General features: G+C 37.0%; 2 protein-coding genes across 2 annotated transcripts; one reads left to right on the top strand and one right to left on the bottom strand.

Moving 5' to 3' along the window:
- Positions 1-10,577: 10,577 nt before the first annotated feature.
- Positions 10,578-16,534, top strand: msl1b (MSL complex subunit 1b). The gene is given in 9 exon segments (XM_079595304.1): positions 10,578-10,657; positions 11,481-12,174; positions 12,693-12,874; positions 13,601-13,946; positions 13,948-14,049; positions 14,148-14,215; positions 14,893-15,020; positions 15,130-15,202; positions 15,312-16,534. Coding segments are annotated over 8 exon segments (1,605 nt in total). The 5' UTR covers positions 10,578-10,657; positions 11,481-11,559; the 3' UTR covers positions 15,403-16,534.
- A 332-nt stretch (positions 16,535-16,866) lies between these two features.
- chmp2a (charged multivesicular body protein 2A) lies at positions 16,867-20,391 on the bottom strand. The gene is made up of 6 exons (XM_079595305.1): positions 20,157-20,391; positions 18,835-19,002; positions 18,567-18,746; positions 18,337-18,467; positions 17,970-18,031; positions 16,867-17,885 (listed from the first exon to the last, which is right to left on the bottom strand). The coding sequence occupies exons 2-6, from the start codon at positions 19,000-19,002 to the stop codon at positions 17,764-17,766; spliced, it is 663 nt and encodes a 220-aa protein (XP_079451431.1). The 5' UTR covers positions 20,157-20,391; the 3' UTR covers positions 16,867-17,763.
- Between the last annotated feature and the right edge of the window lie 758 nt (positions 20,392-21,149).

Here is a 21,149-nt window from a genome sequence, read left to right as displayed (position 1 = left end):
GGTCCCATACCTTTTGATAGAGCATACTGAGAAAGAGCATGACATTTACCAGCATGTGAACACACACACACAAACATTCACATCCTCATTTCAGACTCACATATGCGGGGCATAGGTAAATCCTTTCACGCTGACTGGTATCTGTTTTATATATTCAGGAACATCAACATAAAATACATATCCTATACCTGCATGAAATAATGTCTTAACAAATGTTTGGAATCATCTTGGAAATGGGAGGAAAAGCTTCACTCTTGCTTTCCACCTTTAACAGGAAACATACAAGCACGAAAGAAAATCTCTTGCCTCTCTCAACACATCAGTTTATATTTTACACATCAATCACAGGCCTGGCATTGGCACAACACTAAACCTGGACCACAGGCTGCATAAACCACAGCTCATTGATATAGACTCTGGCATGAGCACATTCATCTTCTTCCCAGTTCACATATGTTACTGATCACAGTAGAACCAATCTGATTTACACACCCTCATCCTTCGTGATCGAAAGGGTCAAAAGCCAAGATTCTAATTACGGTTAATTCAAAGTGCTTGTGAAATTGGGCTTCTGAGATGGTGACGACATGTTGGGGATATAACGGTGGGAAACAAACACTGCAGAGCTGAAATATAGCCAATGTTGGTTTCAGGTTTCATCTGCCTTCATCTTTTATCTGTACATAATATTTCTCTCACCTAGCCTGAGGCGGTCCAGTACTAACAATATTGCCATAAAGCCAGCTGTCACCTTTTTTTCCAATTAATATTTGTCATGATAGGCACATCAAATGAAATCTTGAAAAATCGTGGCTAAACTATATTGGACATTTCCACTATTTCTATTTCACTATACCTCAGATACCCCCTTTTCCCCTTCAGAACTGCCTTAATTCTTCATAGCATATTCAACAAGGTGCTGGAGACATTCCTCAGAGATTTTAGTCCATGTTAAAAAATATGTTGGATATCTACATTGTTGTCACAATGAGGACCTGCCATTAAACAGTCTTTCAGAATGTCCAACAAATGTAAAAAAGAAATAGCAAAAACGTATTTATAACATACAAAACATCAGAAAAACACATCTTCCTTACTTACAGTTCTTTCTTTTCTTTTTGCCTCTTTACATTCTCCTCACTCAGGCTTTCTTTTCAAACATGATCTGCATTGTGGACAGACTCACAACCCCCTGTAACGATGGATATGCCAACCTGCATCTCTGGCTCTCTGGAGAGGGCCTATTTAAGACAGATTTGCACCCCAGGTCAAAGAACCTCCAACTGGGCATGTTAGCCAGCAACAGTAGGCCTCCTCATCCCGGTGTTTAACCCTTACTCACCATGGCACTAATACAGAAGGGGGCGAAGTGTGGTGACCACCCTAACTGATCTCTAACATTAGGACAAAGAGACATGTTTGTGATTTGAGAGTCTGATAGCTTGAAGCAGTGATAATCGGGAGCATTAATTGGTCTCATATGTACGTGAATTACAGCAGTTTTTACACAAGTACGGACATAAAGTTCAGCAAAAGTTATTTAAAGCCTCTGTCCATTGTGAATGTGCCTATCATCTTTTGTCCTTATAGTCATTTATTTTATGGAATAAAACATACTGAATCCTCACCTTGGTGATCCGCCTCAACAGGGAAGCAGAGCGGCTCGCCTGAAGGACTCACCCAGGATTTTTACATTAACATCAAGACTCCAGCTGACATTCTTCATGAGTCAAGCAAAAGCCCCCCACTGCTTTTACACCTGAAGCCCCCTCTCTCCATCCCTCATGTTTTTTTTTTCTCTCAAAGAAAAAAAAAACTTGCGTTCCCCCTCTTCTCTTTCACCAGAAGGTATGCATCTGATTTTTCCAGAGAAAACTGAGCCTTCTTAAGCAATACTTCATGTTCCATAACCTTGTTTTACACACAAAAGTTACATTCACAGAAGTTATGATAAAAAATATTTAAATATGAGGATTCAAGTGGATAAACACTTTCTGACCTGAATATTTCAATAGGCATTTTAGAAAGAATATTTATATAGAAAAAAACATTTTCTAAGAAATTAGGAAATTAGTTTATTTTACATTAATGATGCTGACTGTAGTAGGCCTAAAGTTTATTTCAAGCTACTAAAAATAAATAAATTGACATTACTTTTTGTCTTACAGTCTCCACTGAAAAAAACTGATAGAATAAGCAAATACCAACAAAATGAACACGCAAAACAATATTAGAATAAAATTAATACTGACCTGATTGTTCATGCCACCGGTTTCAGCGGTCATATGAGGGGGGATATTATATCAAGATGGTGCATTTGACCAATCAAAATAAAGTATGCAAAGAGTGTATATTTATAAGAAATAATAGGCTAATTATTTATTTCCTGAGTATCAACCCCATGGCATGGGCAATTCTAGAGCATTGCTCTACAGTTAGAGCTAAAACAACTGTAGCAAGGCAAGGAGAGTGGGAGACCTAATTTCAGCATTTTATTAACACAATAGATATAACACAAAAGCCATAAAAACTGCAACAGCTTCACATACACAAAAACAATAACCAATAAATACAGTGTAACAAGGTTAGTTGTTCAGGGAAGAAGGAGGCGGGAACCAGCGAATGTTCAACATAGTTTAATCATAAAATAAACAAACATAACAAAACACAACATAAATAGTCAAGGCCTGGTCCTCTATCGTCCTTCACTGCCGTCACTCCTCTTTTTATCCATCCGGAGCTCCTCTGTGAGACACTCTAGGCATGGCACGCAGGTGACGCTCATTAGCAATTGCGCTACCGGCTCTCGACCTGCCCTGCTTACCACATACCCCCATCGCCCCTTAGGACCCCTCGCAGTCCTCGAGGCTGTGCTCTACTCCTCCCCTCTCCGGGGGGTCCAGTCACAGGCGGCCGCAGCACCTGGGGGTAAGGGCAGACGAGGCGAGAGAAAGGGAGATGGAAGGATGAGGAGAGACAGAGACGAGAGGAATAAAAATATTGGTCCAGTTCTCAAAACGCACAGTCATCTGGTCCTTCACCAGCTGGGTGAACTCCTCCGCAATGCCTGGCAGTGGCTCTGGATATCCCTTGGTGGACAGCGTTCTGTACGGCGACGGCTCCTCCATGTTCGGGCAGTTGGCAGCGAGTCCCATTCCCTGTGATCCTCCATCATTGCGGACGGCAGCAGGCTCCGGCCTCAGCCAAACGGCGGAGACTCCTCCGCTCCCTCTCGGATGGCAGCCGCCCCTCCAAAAGCCAGGCGGACGGCAGTGACAAACATAAACAAAACATAACATAAAGTCCAGGCCTGGTCCTCTCTCGTCCTTCACTGTTGTCACTCCTCCTTTTATCCATCCAGAGCTCCTCCATGAGACACTCGCTCTGTTCCCGCGGCTCTCGGCCCAACCCAGCTTGCCACATGCAGGCTAAAACAAGCTTGCCACATGCAGGCTAAAACAAAGGGCTATAACAAATTGTAATAATACAAATATAGTATAATAACTGTATCAAAATAAGTTTTTTGATACAAATAAGTTTTATTTGTTTAGTGCCTTTCCACAAGCCCAAGGTCGCTTAACAAAGGTAGTTGAACAACATTTACAGTTTACAAACATAAAATACAATTAATTGAAAATACATTGGGCTTCAGTATAGTTTCTTTAATGAGTAGGTCAGGTCTGTTTCTGTTGAGGGTATTACAAGAGAGCATCATGTTAAAGGATATTCAGATATACAGATACAGAGATTACTACCAGTTCCAATTGCATATAAAACACATAAAAAGATAGCATCCTGATCCTGAACATCTGTATGTAGTTCCAGTGTTAAAATATATTATAGATCTTACCTTTAGCTACAGACCAGTCTCTTATAACCAGTAACAGATCACACCAATCAGTCTAATGCTATAAGATGCCATCCAGACATCTATTGGGTTTAAATATAAAAAAATACTCATCTTCAAAAGATGACATCCAAATATTTTTTTATTCCCATTCCTGTTCTGGCTTTCATTCCCTGCCCCTAGGAGAAGGGTGTGTGTGTGTAGACCTGGAAGCCGGAGCAGAAAGTCACATGGCTCTGGTTTAGGTGGAAAATCAAACACAGTTGTGGGCAGGCACCGATTTAACCAAAATAGGTGCTTTAATCATTTTTATGGATGGTGGGAGTTTACAACCTTTATATGTATTTATGTACTCGCAGACTAGGAGAGAGGCATAAATCATGCGGTCACTGCAGGAGAGGAGATCGGAAGAAAGGACAGAAGAGTAGATGGAAGGGCAGAAAATGAAAAAGAGAGCCAAGAGAAAAAGAGAGGATAGGCAGAAAGGCAGAAAAGAACCATTAAAAAAAGCCTAATTTGACAAAGCCTTCTTAGTCGATTCAAACGTCACTTAAAATCATTATATATCTGACAGACTTAATGAAATTAATTTTACTATTTATAATTACACTAAAGGACTCAACATTTACTCTTAATGTGGGTGGGATAGGGTGCCAAAAGCCAGGTGATTCACCTTCATTAGTTTAAATGAACAGACCCATTAATCTTCTTTATTACAGACTAATTTGGCCATTAGATAAGGGCCAGGTGTTGGCATGCGAAAAGGGCACTTTTTGTCACCTTAAAGTGAACTTTGTTGTGATGGAACTCAAAAAGCTTTCTCCATCCCTCCCACACAGAGTATTTTACAAGTCAACTCCGACCGCGGCAGGAATAATAACAGGGTTGGTTTTGGAGGTTGAAAATAAACAGGACGGGTCCTTGAGCTGTAAACCTGAGTTGGGAGTGTTGTTTTTGTTTCCATGGCTTTCGAAGCTCCACTGAGAGCTCATGGAGAATTGATTGTGTCTGAGTCACTCCCTCCGCCTGGTTACGAGACCTTTTTGTTTGTTTTTCGCCCATTTGCTTGTCGGCCCAAAGAGGTACGCCTGACCCCTTTGTCTCGCCTCAGAACAAACTCACATATATATTTAGGTAATTAATACAATTTCAATGATTCACACAATTCACACAAAAGTTCAAATGATTCACACAATGCCATATATTTACTGGACGTGGTGATAAAATGGTATCATAGCTGTGAGGAGGGGATGTGTGTACAAATGTGTGTTCTGGGGATATGGGGTGGGATGTTATGGCGCCTGCATGCTAGAGAAAGCACTAGGGGAGAATTTAACGGATAGCAATGAGGAAGATATGTTTTGAGGGTGTGGAAAGAGTTGGGTCATTCTGAAAATCAAGAGGGAGTAAAACAAATTGGATTTTTGAAAGGAGGTTTATAATACCTGGAGAAGGCTATCTGTCAGCATTCCCACTAAAATCAATGGCAGTCGCGTGAATGGCACAGGACGCCACAGAAGTTTGGATGAAACAATAGAAAGCCTTCCTGTAGCTCAAACAGTAGAGCGTGGCACTAACAATGGGTTTGTTTCCCAGGCAGGAAATGCTTGCAATAAAAGTCACTTTGCATAAAATGTTTAAATTACCAATACACTCTAATGCAAATATGCTTTTCCACCATAGGGCCAAACAGATCTCTTTGCTTAAAATCCCCTATAGTCAATCATTTGATCACTTAAAACTCACCTGTGATCACCAAAATGACATTTTGAGTTTTTTCCTTGAAAATAAAAATATTCATGCCTTAAAAAATAGCTTGAATGTAACTCTACAGCCTTGTCTCATTTAGTATACGCGGTTCTATGAATATGCAAATTAGCCCTGCCTCCACTCACTCACACCAGCTCAGAGATGATCACACGTTGACATGATTGGTTACAAGGTAGTTTGTGACGTCAGAAACACCAGCGATTTCAAACCACGGTTTTGAGACTGTCTTTGGTTCACAATAAAGAGTTAGCAGATATTAAGCAGACAGTCTTCTAATACTATAACTAGAGTTAGTTGACATGTATTTGCAAAGTTACTTAGAGTCAAAAGAAAAAGAAGTTTAAGTGAACTAGTTTACTGAATTAAAAGTTTTCACAAGTAAAGAAACATCAATCAATCAATCAATCAATCAATCAATCAATCAATCAATCAATCGATCAATCGATCAATCACCCAATCAGAGCAAGAAAAAACGGAACTTGAATGTAAAGGAAAGAGATAATTCCTCGGGACTATATTCCCAAAAACATTTTTGCTTGTGTCCTTTTGAAGTAGCTCTCTCTGTCATTAAAAGGAAAAGTACTTGAGGCCTTTCCAGAGAAAGGGAATGAAGAAACCACATTTCAAGAAGAGAAACAGAATCAGAAATGCCAAAGTAGTGACTTGACCCACAAGGAGTGTCTCAGCTGAAATATCACACCTGTCTAACAATTTTTAAACACTCCTTCTAACAGTTTGTACATGACTGAAATGAATAGAAAAAAAAATCGATTTTATCAGCAATAGTGAGGCTTTTACGTTAGGACATGACATAAAGAATTACAGACTTTGGACAGAATCATTAAATTATTAATTAGCTAATAATATTGTGCACCTCTGGTTTCAGTCTCACTACTACAGATTGTAAATCGGCTGTTCTTTATTAGAGGATATTTTCACCTCATGTATGAATTAAAGATACATTTTGCTTTATGGGGTACCGGAAACAACAGTAATTATGTTTGTAGAATCGTAATTTCTTTTTAGATCATAGTGACAAATACGATTTATTTTTAGGCAGGTTCAGTGTCATTAAGTAGCCTATGTTCTAAATTATTTGTTACGAAACTCACATTTGCAAGAGCTAAAAGCACAAAGTTTAGATTTGTCTAAATTAAACTTCATATACACAAGATGTCACAACCAAAACTTATAATGATTTATTTAGTTCACAATACTTTGGCGAGTATTTTTTCTTTCTGCGGTAGTTCTCTAAGCTATTTAAAATGCTTCCAGAAATGATGTAACTATACAAATGTAACAGAAAGTGTGGATGAATTGAGCTTAACTGGCTTTTGATAAAATATTCACAAAAAGCATGAGCCAATGTATTATCCTCTTCTACACTTGACACCCCATACACCCACCAAGGTCATTCACTCTTAAGGCCGGCTGTGGAAATAGAAGGCAGAAATAGAGCTTATGGAGACTAAAAGCGGGGCAATACAAATGCCAATTTAAAAGATGGACAAACAAGGTGAGTTATGTGGGAGAGGGATATATAGCAGCATATTAAAGAAGCAGATATCCACCAGTAAAAAGCATGAATGGAAAAGGAGCAGAAAGTGAAGACTGAATACCTCGTTTCATCTGTTATATAAAGCAAACTGTGATGTTCTGATTCTGGCAGAGGAGAAATCAGCGACTGTAAAAATATAGACGATCATAGTATTTAGGAGCCTCCAGGATCCTGTTCTGAATCAACCCCTTCAGCTAAACCCGAACCTATTCAACGCCGGGCTGGAGGCTGTCACCATGATGGCTGCCGGCCAAACATGCTAACTGTGCAGCAAGAGATTGCAGAGCCTCCACTGTGCCAAACTGTGTTGAAATTAACCCAGTAATCAGAAACATTATGTTCTTGTGGGGAGAGCCCAGGCGATTGGCAGATGGCTAAGAGCATTAGAGAGATACCTGCCAAACGTTAGCCCGCTCTTTCCTCCTGGTGTGAAAGCCATTGTGATAAGGAGAGAAGGGCACCCCTGTGCATCTGCAGCATATGGTGGGGTAAATATTGACTGATATTATAATTATATACAGCATAATCTAATAATTAATCATGCACATGCTCACATATTCAATACTCAAGCTGACACATACTGGAGGAGAGCCATTACACAAGCAGGGAGACTACAGATGCCACAAGACCTGTAGCTGTCTATTGACATGATGCTTTAATCTGCAATACTGATCACTTTCGATCTGAAGATGCTGCGATGGACATGAGACAAGTACATGTATAAAGTCAGGATTGGTGTTCCTAAATAGCTTTTCTGTACTTTTAAAGACAAAATCTTGACGAACGATTTTATTTAAGCAACAGGTTAGTGATTCAAGAGTCTTAGATTTATACAAGAGGAACCAGTTTCATATCCAGTTTTTAAAAGTAATGCGTTACTTTCTAAAAAGTAGGCTAACTAATTGTGTTACTTTTTATGGATTAGTACTTTTACAGTAATGCATTACAGTACTTTTGCCTTACTTTTTCTCACTTTTTCACACAATGCCTATGCCTCTGCACCTCACTCACGATTTCTCTTAACATTAAATACGGCCATAGCACAGTGATAAAAGTGCATCTCACTGGATTATGAACAGACACTCTTATTGTTGAGTAGCCTACTACAAAACCATTAAACTTTAAGAGTGGCCAACATTTGGCACCTAAACAAGTCGAGTTTGATAAGTCATGATAAGTACGTAGAGGGTCTACTCTACTCCATTAATTACGTACCGTTTCTCTACTTCTGAATTCGTCTGGCTCCCTGTTCTATGAAGAAGAACGTCAACATTGCAGTATGATGAACATAAACAGCCTGCGAACACACACACACACACACACACACACACACACACACACACACACACACACACACACAGAAAAACGCATTCATACATTGATGTGATCCATTTAAGTCTTTTAGATATCAATATCTTCAAGTCAAGTGAGATAGTACGCATTAGTTCCCTCAATTTCTCAGAGAGAGAGAGAGAGAGAGAGAGAGAGAGAGAGAGAGAGAGAGAGAGAGAGCCCTCTGATCATGTAAAATAGGTTCTAACTAAACATATTTGTGTTCAATCATTTAAGACACATTCCTTGGCCTTACTGGTAATTGTAAAATAACAACATAATTGCATTTGGGTTCCATTATGCACACTTTTTGAAACCTCTCTTTTCTACAAATGTAATAGCCTAGTACGTACGAGAGAAAGCCAGCGTTAAAAAAAGTATAATCAATTGTACTACATCTCCCCCTGCTGGTCATATCAGTTACACACACGTATAATGCATGTAGCCTAATATTATGCAGCTGAAATCAACAGGTGAACTGAGCCATTAAAAACAGGATAGCCTATATTTTGGGTGATAAATACTTTTCCATACGTGGGAAATGCAAATTTCTACATTTATCCATCACACATTATGACTTATGTAGAAAAGATAAATATGAGAATTTGATGTGTGAAATGCATTTTCTTCTCTCATTTTTCATTCTACCTAGAATCTCCCAATCAGCTACTTTTAGTACATAGATAATAGGCATAAGGCAACATTATAAGAGGGTTAAAATACATGAAACTCTGAAATAAACTACAGCGAATTATCTTATATTAGGCCTGCCTGCACCACATGAGAATAATTTAGTTGCTGACAAGCAACTTGAATGGTGTGTATGTGTATAGCATACAGTAGGCTATACACACACACACAAGTGCTTGTCAGCAACTAAATTATTCTTATGTGGTGTAATAAAAATAAGGATGAACTATTGTTTGGCTAATAACACATTTAAATGAACAAAAATCGAAAAGAGAATCAAAAACACTGTGCAATAAACAGTGATGATGACAAAAAGAACATTTGGGCGAATCACTCACAGTAACAGGTCAAGACATGCAGCTAAGCTATTATCAATTTTCCTGCGAATGCATGGGTTTTGACAGCATCGATGCACATAAACTAGTGCAAGCCTATGTGAAGCTCGACTACCATAGGAATGAATTGAAAACGCTCGCTCTGCTCTGCTGGTGTTCTTTACTCTGTCTTTACATCAAAAAATGATCTGATCACGTAATGCACGTACTTGTTTACCCCCAACACTGCTCATTTCAGATGAAAAAACCTAATTGAGTTTTTCCACAGTCTGAAAACATTATGTATGCTAGATAGGTTTTCTCAAATAGGAGATCTAAATTAAGTCAATTTTGAACATTAATCAGAATGATCAGCTGACATTCGGGGAAATCACTGTGTACTCTGTTAGACTGGAGCATTCGGCGTCTACATTTTTCAACACCTTTAGATATCTTTGATAGAATCACTCACGTCATGTTCTGATATCAAAGACATGTGACATTCAACTTGTACGAAGTTATTCTGTCTTCTGGTCGAACCTATTTTTTATAGTCTTTGAACGGGTAGGCTACCAACTTAGTTGCATTTTCAATGCTGAAGCTTAGGCTATATTTTTTTGTAGGCTAGCCTATGTATTTTATAGTTTCCACATGATTTTATAGCATTTTATGCATTGCTTTGTTAAATACACAAAATTGCTATTACTACTATATTAGGCTAAGTTTAATAAAGTAGCCTAATTCGGTTAAAAACATAAACGCATAGGCTACTATCCATGGACAGTATGCGTACATTTAAATGTAAAATTTACACAATTTACAAAGGGATTTTCAGATGTCATCTGGACATCTGAAAATCCCTTTGTAAATTGTGTAAGTTATTATTATTTTTTTAAGTTCACAGATCTTTTTTTTTTTTTTTTCATGCTCTATGATCCTGACTGTGTTTATCATAATTCATGCATGAAAGGGTTAATACTGGGTAGGCTAAATACATTTAAAAATGAAACGAAACGAGTGCGAAAACGTCGGAGGAAATGACGTTGGAAAGGTCCTCTCCACAAGTGTGCACGGTACGACTCATAATTTCCCTCCGACAGACAACTAGCGTTCCCTGGCCTACCTCAACTGTCTTTACCAGTTTCCGTAGGTTAAAGTAATGGCGCTCAATATTATTGCAGATAAAAAAAATTACATGCATACTGACTCTTAATATAGCTCGATAGACCCCATCACTCTGAATGTAAACATGTCCTGACAGTACGCATGCGCACCGAGTCAAACGCACTCGTAATGTTGGGACATTGTGCAGATTCAAGCCTGAAAATGGGGGACAAACAGCAATAAAAGTAAAGTAGAAAGCTTATTTAAGACGCGTTTCTTCTGATCGTTGAGGATTTACCCTGGGCGAACCCGTAACTTATGTAAGAAATGCGGTATAGAGTGGATTCAGACTGAACTGTGCAGCGAAAACGACATAACCTCGTTTGCTAACAGCGGCTAGCTAGCAGTGAGGATCAAAATGGAGGCGCGCTTTTTTTATTATTAGCTCAAGTTAAAATGGTTCATATCTCTTGAACAATATGCGTCATAGCGTTTAGTAATTATATTCACATGTATCTTTAGTATTGGTATAATAGATGTGTGCCTGTCTTTACCCAAGTCCAACCGGTATTGAGCTGCAGTGATCTGTTGTTTATGACCAAGCAACTGATTTTTAGCCTCTAGACAACTTATACCATACGAGATATAATGTTGACGGTTTTTGGTGTTTTATTTAGTATTTGCTCACCCACTGTTTTTAATGTAACTTTATAAAGAAGCATATGTGGCATATATAGACAGGAATGAAATTGCTTCTTCACATTTCCACTGCATTCACTACGATCTTTACATAATAATGTGCTATTTACATATTCGCCACTTTGCCATAACATTGATTCTAATTGGATATTTTATGTTTTTTCAGGTACAGGTCTGCAGACACAGAATTGTTGATATCAACTCTATGGTAGCCATGGTTCAGAGGGTAGAGGTTTCTTTTCGCCATGAATATGCGACCTGAATGCTTTTCTAAAGTGGGATTGTACTCAAACAACTGTGACTTCAGCCCATCTCAAACAAGACACACAGTTAGTGTCCGTAAAGGGCTCAGTGATCCTCTTGGTGACACTCCAGACAGCACCAGACAACATCTGTTCTTGGACAAGACTTTGGGTGGGAAACCTGAACGGACTTCATTGCCTTTAAAGCTTGGCAGAGAGTTGGCTGTGGCTTCAGAGGCTGGCTCTGTGGGCACAGAAACACTGTCATCTCAAGCTAAACAAATGGGGGGTGAAGGCACCCCTGTAAAAAGTAAAACTCCTCTTGGACAGACCAACACCATTGATAACAAGCCAGAGTTTGTATCCATGAATTCACATAGTAATTCTAGAGACCCTGTGGGTGAGAAAAACGCCAAAGGGTTAGAGACCATGGGGGCGTCACATGAACACTCGGAGGGTAAAAAGACAAATTTGAGGAAGATCACGGGTCATCCTCACGCACAAGCCACCTGCCTTAAACAACTGCTTCTGCTTCAGCTGGACTTAATAGAGCAACAACAGCAGCAGCTGCAGTCTAAGGACAAGGAAATAGATGAACTCAAATCAGACAGAGACACGGTATGTACACTGTCATTAGGGTCTGCAGTATTTTATTATTCAGCAAGGATGCATTAAATTGATCAAAATACATTTATAATGTTACAAGATTTCTATTTCAAATAAATTATGTTCTTTTGAGCTGTCTATTCTATTCACAAAATAATCCTGGATAAACCCCTTTCACAGTTTCCACAATAATATTAAGCATAACAACTGATTTCAATATTAATAATAATGTTACTTGAGCACCTAATCATGTGGTAATGTGATACCTAAGACTGGAGTAAAATTTCAGGTTTGCCATTAAAATTACTATATTAAAATAGAAAACCGTTGTTTAAAAATGGAAATGATATTTCACAGTATTACTGTATTTTTTTTTATCAAATAAATGCAACCTTGTTGAGCATAAGATACTTTTTTAAAAATAATCTTACAGACCTCAAACTTTTAAATAGAAGTGTGAGATTCACGGTTTGTGGGATATTGATTTTTATTTGTTTGTTTCCTAATGTATTTGTCCTGCCTTAAAATAGTTGCTTGCCCGTATTGAGCGGATGGAGCGCCGTTTGCAGTTGTTAAGTAAGGAACCACGTGACAAGAAGCTCTTCCAGCCATTAGAGCGATGGGTCCCTGACTCTGATGACTTTTGGGAATCAGATATGGGGGACAACCCTCAATCTCAGACATCCAAGTCAGGTGGCAAAGTGCAAAAGAGGTAAGAATGGTAAATTCCCCTGTTTGTAGAGCTGCACGATTTTGGATAAATTTGAGAATCACGATTTTTTTTTTGTTTCAAATAGTTCACAATGCTGAACAGACATGAGACAAATAAACAAAATAACCTGTAATTTACTATAGGTTTTGACTAAATGTTAATTTCTGCAGTCTATTTAAAATGTTTAATTAATTTGAATTAATTATTTAAAAAAATCAGTTTGAATGAATGATTCAATGACTCGCTCAAAAATACTTCACTTGTTTCATTATTGGATGAGTCAGCTTATTTGAACACATTTTTTGAATGAATGATTTAATGACATAAGTTTTTAAGTCACTTGTCGTCACCTACTGCCATAACAATGTAATTGATACAATCTTTATTTGAAGTGTTGAGCTACATTCAAAAAGATTTGGTCTATTTTAATAGTTTCCGTAGACATCATTATTTAAATCCAAGCTATAAACTTTTATCCTAGTATTTCTTTGATAATATGAATATTTGTAACAGAAATAACGATACTGTGTGGTTGAAAAGACTTTGTGAAGCCGTTTCATTGTCATTTAGGAGTGAGATCAAATTGGCGTTTGAATCGAAATTGCGATCTTTTAACGATTAATCGTGCAGCTCTTCCTGTTAGTCACTCTTTCCTGTTATTTTTCACTTGTTCTTTCTTCTTGTGGCTTCTGCTTGGCTGATATAACCTGTAAATACTCTGTCTAGGAAGATGAACATGTTGGAAACAAAGATGCAGAGGTCAAGGGGTAAGGCCTCAAGAATGACCCCCCAAAAATCAGATACAGGAGGGACGTCGCCATGTCAGCATGACCTGCGAAGCAAAGAGACCCCAGAGAAGACGAACGTGAAATCAACAGGACAGATGGACCTGAATCCAGAGGGAGACGACAGCAGAGAAACCGAAGAGCTTCCGTACATGACAACGACCGAGATGTACCTGTGCTGTTGGCAGCAACCTCCAGCCTCTCCGTTACAGGAAGAGTGTCCAAAGATCGAAGAGGATGTTGCAAGTAAGTGCCTGGTTCAAATGCAAAACGGCCGTTATAAACATTGATTTTCAAATTCTAAATACAAAAAATATTTCCTTAGTCCCATCATGGAGGGAAAACACCATGGATCCCATCCAGGAGGAGGATGCTGTTGACATCCCCGAAGTAAGAGTCATCATTTGCATCATATATGTATTATACATAAGTCAGAAGAATTTTAAGTATGAGGTCCATTGTCATGTAACCATCATTTGTTTCTGTAGAGTCTTGATGACAGCGTTTTTCTGAAACGGCACGCAAAGTTAGAACTGGATGAGAAGAGACGAAAACGGTGAGGTTTTAACTGTTTTCTATTTAAAAATATGTTGAAATGTAATTAGTTTCTGTGATGGCAGAGCTGAATTTTCTCAGCCAACCCTCCAGCCTTCAATGATCCTTCAGAAATCATTCTAAAATGCTGATTTGGTTCTCAAGAAACATTTATTTTTATTATCAGTGTTGAAAACAGATGTGCTGTTTTTAGTATTCTTTATTAAATAGAAAGTTAAAAAGAAAAGCATTTATTTGAAATCGAAGTATTTTGTAACAATGTAAAAGTCTTTACTGTACTTTTGATCAATTTGATGCATCCTTGCTGAAAGAAATTACTGACCCCAAACTTTTGAATGGTAGTGTATGTCTACAACAATGTGTATAAACTAAACAAGCACATATTGTTCAATTAAAAAGAATTGAATAATTGAAAAAAATGAAGTTGTGTTATTTAAGCCTCTTGCTTATATTTCATATTGGGCAAAAGCCTAGTTCATTCGAGCTTAAACCGGTGGTAAAATGGTTACACGAGTTCCCTTAACTGATTAATTTTGTGGTAGGTTTTCTTCACAACAAAAATAATAATAATATACTTTAAATAACTGTTAAAAAGGTTTATGTATGGTTACAGACTGCTTAAAACAACACTTAACCCTTTTAATGCTCATAATATGCTTGCTGTTTTTTCCCTGTTAGTTGGGACATTCAGAGAATACGTGAACAGCGTATGCTTCAAAGACTGCAGCAGCGCATGGAGAAGAAAAAAACAAATGTTCAGGAGAGCGAGCCAGAAGTGTCCTCGTTTCATCCTGATTTAGAGAATGGTATGAGCCTAAGAAATATTAATTTGATAAAATATTAATTTTGTATTTATGAACAAACCAGCTGTTATCATATTATATACTATAATTTCACCGATTTTCCCTTGTACAGTGGAGGCCATCTTGGTCACACCCTTTCTGCCAGTAGTGGCGTTTGGTCGGCCTTTGCCCAATATACCTGCACAGTAAGAACCTTTTTTCTGTTTTTTTTAACTAACCTTTTAACTACTGATTAAGTTTCATAACAATCACAAGGCATAGTGAACATGTCGATCCACTTTTGTTGTCTGCTAGGAACTTTGAGTTGCCCTGGCTTGATGAAAGAAGTCGATGTCGCATTGAAAATCAGAAGAAACAAACTCCCCACAGAACCTGTCGGAAATAAGCCGCACCGATTCTGGGCATGTGTTCGAGTTGAATGCCACAGAGGAGTGCTACTTCATGTCCAGTGGCAAAACAGGGGTTAAAGGAGGCAAAGCACTGTTTGGGTGAGAAGGAAATGGCAGAATTACAGCTGAGTTTTCATTTTATTGTGCTGTGATGATAAAGCAACAACTGCCCGGTTAACTGCTATTTTAGTTCCCTCACAATCAGTGTGTGGCCTTGATTTAATTCTTTACTTGTAGTCCTGTTCTGTGTACTTTCACTGAGGCTAGTGATCTTGATTATTGCAGGCTCCACTGCAAATACTGTTTTAATGTGCACTAAACTGTGGTTATGGAGTATTGCTGCACATTTGCATGTAGTTGTGTTCCGAATGACTTTAAAGAGCTTGTTTTGTTTTTTGAAAATGTAATTGTGCATGAATGTCTTGATAAATCCTCTGCCTCAAAATGTACATATTTTTGTAAGCATAGCATAGTCGTTTAGAGAGAAAAATATTGGCAGGATTAGAGTGAAGATGCTAAATTGTTTAGATGAATGACCCTTTGTTAAAGAGTAGCAAGAATTTATTTGTTTGGCATTTTAGGGTTCTCTGAAGCTGTTCAGCATCCCATGCAGGTTTAAGGACAATGCCCTTAACGTTATTTTTGGATCGATTAGTTGGTCTGTTCATGGTTGTTTTTTGATCAACATTCTTATTGACAATACATTTATTTTACACCACCATTTTCATTAAACCTCATCCATGTCCAAAAGTGTTGTTGCTTGTCTTTATGAGTTTCGCATTAATTATGTGCCTCATGGGATTCATTTCAGGGCCTTTGTAATGCATTTCCTAAAGATCTGTTCTAACTGAAAATTTATAATTTTCCTGAATTTGTTTTTTTGTGTGTGTAAATGTGTTGATTTTGTGAACACCATACACATCAAGTTATTTTTTTCCGTGAATGTGTACAACTGGACCGATGTAAATAGCCTTGCTGACACACATTGGCTGTAAATAAGGAAAATGTTGCTGTTATTTTTTTATTTAATGTCAGAAATGTTGTATGTCCAGCATAGATATATTGATAGCATTATTTACAAAACAAGAATTTTTGTTTTTCAAAAAAATAAAAACTACATAAAACTCACTCTTGTGATTTCATAATTGATGCCGTTTTTAATGTCTTGTGTCCATATTTTGGTTTTACAGTAGTATTTCTTCCCAAATCACTTGACAGCTTAGCATTACAAAGATGTGATTTGCCACAAAGGGCAATATAATGAAAATAGATCACATTTATTCAAAGACTTTATGATTCAAGTATGTTAACAGTTTTATGTATTATATAAACACTTTAATACAATTTAATCTTGTGTTTTATGCTAAATTCAGTTTGGGGTAAATACATTTTAATTTCATCATAAAATTTAGTCATTTGTTAATTTTTTGAAATCCACAGAACATAAAATGTCACAAAACTCAAGTGTGAAAAATGTTTATTGACCAAAAAAAAAAAAAGGCAAAATGTTTTTTTTTTTCAAAATATACCACCTCTTTTGATTCACCATGAGATAAATACATTGATAACATTTCTAATCTTTTTTTAATATATTTCTTTAATAATGAATAATCTCTATGACAAAACAAGTTTTGGAAAACTGCCTCCAAGATTTTAATGAAAAGTTATTGTGAGACATTGCCTAGCACAAACTTTAGAGTTCATGAAGGTTTATAGTTCACTGAACAGTCCTGGGACTAGAGGTCGATCACTTGAGAAACAAACATACTGTATATATACCACCACATTTATTATATGAAAGTATTTACCACTAAAAGATCACAATAAAAATATTATTAGAAGATAGTGATAGTATAATAACACCGGTATTTCAAAGATAATTCTCTGATATACCCTTGGAGTGACTCCATTTTGCACTACAGTATATATATATATATATATATATATATATATATATATATACCGTATATAAAACGGTTAGTATCACCATCTGTTTATTAGAATTAAGAGATGATGTGTGATAAACCAAATTGTATAGCAATGAAATAGTGTTAAGGCTTCCTCAAAAGATCTCAGGGTAAGCAGAATCTTTGTTGATTTTATCCCCTTTAAATGAATTTCTCTAAACAGAAGGAGCAGTCTGATGCATTGCATCTTCATTTGGGTTACGTGTTTGGTAACATTTATATAGCACATGTCATAAAAAGAGAACAGAAAAACAAAAGGGACGCATTAAAGCGTCAAATGTCAGAATAAAAGACAGCATTCAGATCCTCTCTCTTTGCATCAGTCTACATTTTAGTGAAGCGAGCTTTGCACAAACATATCTGAATCAAAACCTTCCCTGAAAGTCTTTCTCAGTCTCTCCTGAGGTTGTTCAGCCTCTCCTCTAAGTCAGCATCAGCATCTGCCAGCGTAGGCTGCGGTTCAGCTTTCTTCCCAGCTGCGACCGAAAGGCTCCCTCCAGTAGAAGGCAGGCCTGTTTGAATGAAATAAAGTTAATATGAGAACGACTTTGGGTTAATATGAGAACGACAGAAACTCTGGTGTCTTTTTGGCTTACTTGAAAGCTCGTCAGACAGATTCAGACCCAGCTCATCCAGAACTTGAGAAACCACAGCATCACTGCATTTGAAGCAAAAAGAGTGCATGTCAGAAGAGTGCGGAGTCTGGTATAGAGACATCTCTGTTCTGGAGCTACACTACTGATTTTTTAAATGTAAAAAAAAAAGAAAAAAGTCTCCTTTGCTGCCCAATGCTGCATTTATTTGATCAGTGTAAAATAGCTGTTTTTTATGCAAATATATATTATACATATTTATTCCTATGATGACAAAGCTGAATTTTCAGCATCATTACTCCAGTCTTTTTTTAGTGTTACATGATCCTTCAGAATTCATCTTAATATGCTGATTTGATGGAATTCTCACCTCTCCTCTTCATCATCTTCATCTCCCATTGCATCATCGATTGCATCATTCATCATCTCCTCCTTCATGTCCATGATTTCACTTTGGCGCTCAAACTCCATCATGATCTTCTGAATCTGTGGCAACTTCAACTGCATTGAGAGAAAAAGAATTCACATCAGATAAATGCACATCAACAAGCTGTCTGTTGACAAGACAAATACAAACTGAGAATGCTATTGCAGATATACCTGTCTGTTCATGGTGGCCATAGCTTTGGTGACTCCTTTCATGGCCTGCGCCATGCTGTTATTTGATTTGAGGGTTTGGATTTTAAGGCTGACAGCTTGAATATTGGCTCTCATCATTATGAATTTCTTAACGTATCGTCTTGTGCGGACCAAGTCCTTAGCCATGATCTTCACAGCATCCTGTCGGTAAAAGAATATTACTTGCACTCAAGCGAGACTTCATGGGCATGTCAGTAACAGAGACATATCAAATTAAAACTCTCCTAACCATCTGTCCTTGTTTGGCCATTTTCTTAATGTCAGCAATTATTTTCTTTTCCTGTTGCTCCAGCCTCTGGCGTTCTCTGTCTAGATCTCGCATGGCTCTGGTTAGCGCTCTCTGGTTCTGTCTGAGCATCTCCTCCGGGGTCTTTCTTTTTCCAAACAGGAACTCCATCTGACATGACCAAATACAAAAAAGAGAGAAAAAATACCGTCAATTTTTTTAAAGAGGTATAGTTCATCCGAACACCGTCATTTTTTACTCACCTTCATGTTGTTCCAAACGACACGTAAACATTGATGAGCGAAAATGAACAGAAGCTCAACCGAACCTGCTTGACACGTGAGAACGGAGCTCTTGTGGAAGCTCAACGGCATAACACAAGAATGAACCTCATTGGTTCTCGTTAGGCGAACATGCTTGAGCTTGTTTACCACAACTTATGTGAGAGTTGATGAATGTTTATATGTGATTGTGAATAAAAGCCTAAATTCAATCTGTTCATCATATAAAGTAATTGAGTTTCTTCAGAAAATTTGGACTAAACCGATCGATTCATTCATATGGATTAGTTTTATGATCTCTTTGTGGACTTTTTGACGCATCAATTTGGTAGTTGCTTTGCTGTCAATGGAGAACCAGAAAGCTCTCAGATTTTATCAAAAAGATCTTAATTTGTGTTCTGAAGATGAACGAAAGTCCTACGGGTTTGGAACGACATGAGGGTGAGTATGTCATTGTGAGTGAAATAATTTACATTTTTGGTTGAACTATCTCTTTAAGGGTATCCACAATCTGATCAATTATCCAAACAACAATACAGAAAGATGATTATGTCACAGATAAGAATTCATATTTCCATTTGTGATTTAATGACAGTGACTCTCGGGCACGTGATGCTATGACATCATTCTTTAAAGGAATGTCATAAGGTGAACAAGTGGTTTATTTAGCTAGTCTCAAATTAAAATATTTTATTTGCTATGAATCAAGTGGAAACACCTGTACTGTAATTGTTGTCATACTGTTCTCTTCTCAATTTAAGACAGAGAAAAAAAAAGAACACTCCATATGAACCTATTATTATGACAATGAACAACGCCATAGTAACTTACAGTGTAAGTTAACGTTACACTCTGTGACTGACTCGAAAGGACACCGATAACCCAGACTCAGACTTTAAAAAATAACATATTCATATGATTATCCTTTTATAAAATCACCCAGACTTTTTCTAAATAACATAACGTTACATAATAATGAGCTCAGTTGCTGAAATTAGCTCAAGAAAAGAAAGAAAAGCTGGAGGCCTTCATCATCGTTTTTACCTTTGCTTTTCTTTATGTGGAAAAAGTCCACCAGAGACAGAAGTAGTTGAACAGGCCAAATATCACGCCGTCGTCTGTTTCTTTTATTCCTTATTCAAAGTTACAGTTCGTCGATCCACCCGATTGTTTTCCCAGTCTAGCTTCTTCCGCATATGACTGTCAATACTTCCTTTGTAAAGATCTACGTCACAGGAAATGCGTCATACAATACTTTTCAACAAACAACAGGTAGCCTACATTTGTGACTGACTAAACTCATAAATTACAAATTGTTCTGCAAATTTATATTGCTATATGACCGTTATATTCGTTTTTTTTGTAATTATACATTATTAATCTTGTGATTATACTTGTTAAGTTTCATATTCATCTGTGTATTTACAGCAGCAATCAGAAACCTCTTTTTTATGTGGTCCTGAAACATTTAGAACATTATATAGTTACTATTATGGAGAGCACAAACATAAATGCGGTTAAAACTGTCTCTTTGTTGAATACATTTAAGATTTTGTGAAATAAAAATGCTTTAATTGATTTATTTACTATATTTTATTTTTAATAGTTTTAGGCTATTTAAAAATATTTTATTTATTTTAGATATTTTATATGTACAGCCTTGGCATTTTTGTTACGCAATTTCTGGTCAAGCATTCATAACAAAAAAGGGACATTTATGACTCTGTTATCTCTTATTATAAAATTTGTATTGTTATTGTATTCATCAAATTCAAGATTATACTGGTTATGTTCTTCTTACACGGAAATATATTATTTTATTGTATGAAATCAAAGATACATTTCTTGAAAATATTGGTAAAATCTTTAATTTGTTAGATACATTTTATATTAATAATTTGTATTTAACACACTGTAAAAAGTGATCATTAACTTAACTTTAAAAAAATTAGGAAACCCGTTGCCTTAAAATTATTAAGTAAATAAACGTCATGCGTAATTAAAAAAAAATATGGATGTATTCTACAATGTCAATTT

This window comes from Phoxinus phoxinus, assembly GCF_949152265.1.
Source record: "Phoxinus phoxinus genome assembly, chromosome: 21".
NCBI classification, from domain to species: domain Eukaryota; kingdom Metazoa; phylum Chordata; class Actinopteri; order Cypriniformes; family Leuciscidae; genus Phoxinus; species Phoxinus phoxinus.
The sequence above is the reverse complement of the archived record's forward strand: the minus strand, read 5'-3'. Positions and strand labels throughout refer to the sequence as shown.

Excerpts from the sequence above, each read along its gene's own strand:
- chmp2a (XM_079595305.1), bottom strand. The coding sequence starts at position 19,002 with ATGGAGTTCCTGTTTGGAAAAAGAAAGACCCCGGAGGAGATGCTCAGA. Across the intron at positions 18,747-18,834 it reads TGGCCAAACAAGGACAGATG|GATGCTGTGAAGATCATGGC; the intron begins GTTAGGAGAGTT and ends TTTTACCGACAG. Across the intron at positions 18,468-18,566 it reads TGGCCACCATGAACAGACAG|TTGAAGTTGCCACAGATTCA; the intron begins GTATATCTGCAA and ends CTCTCAATGCAG.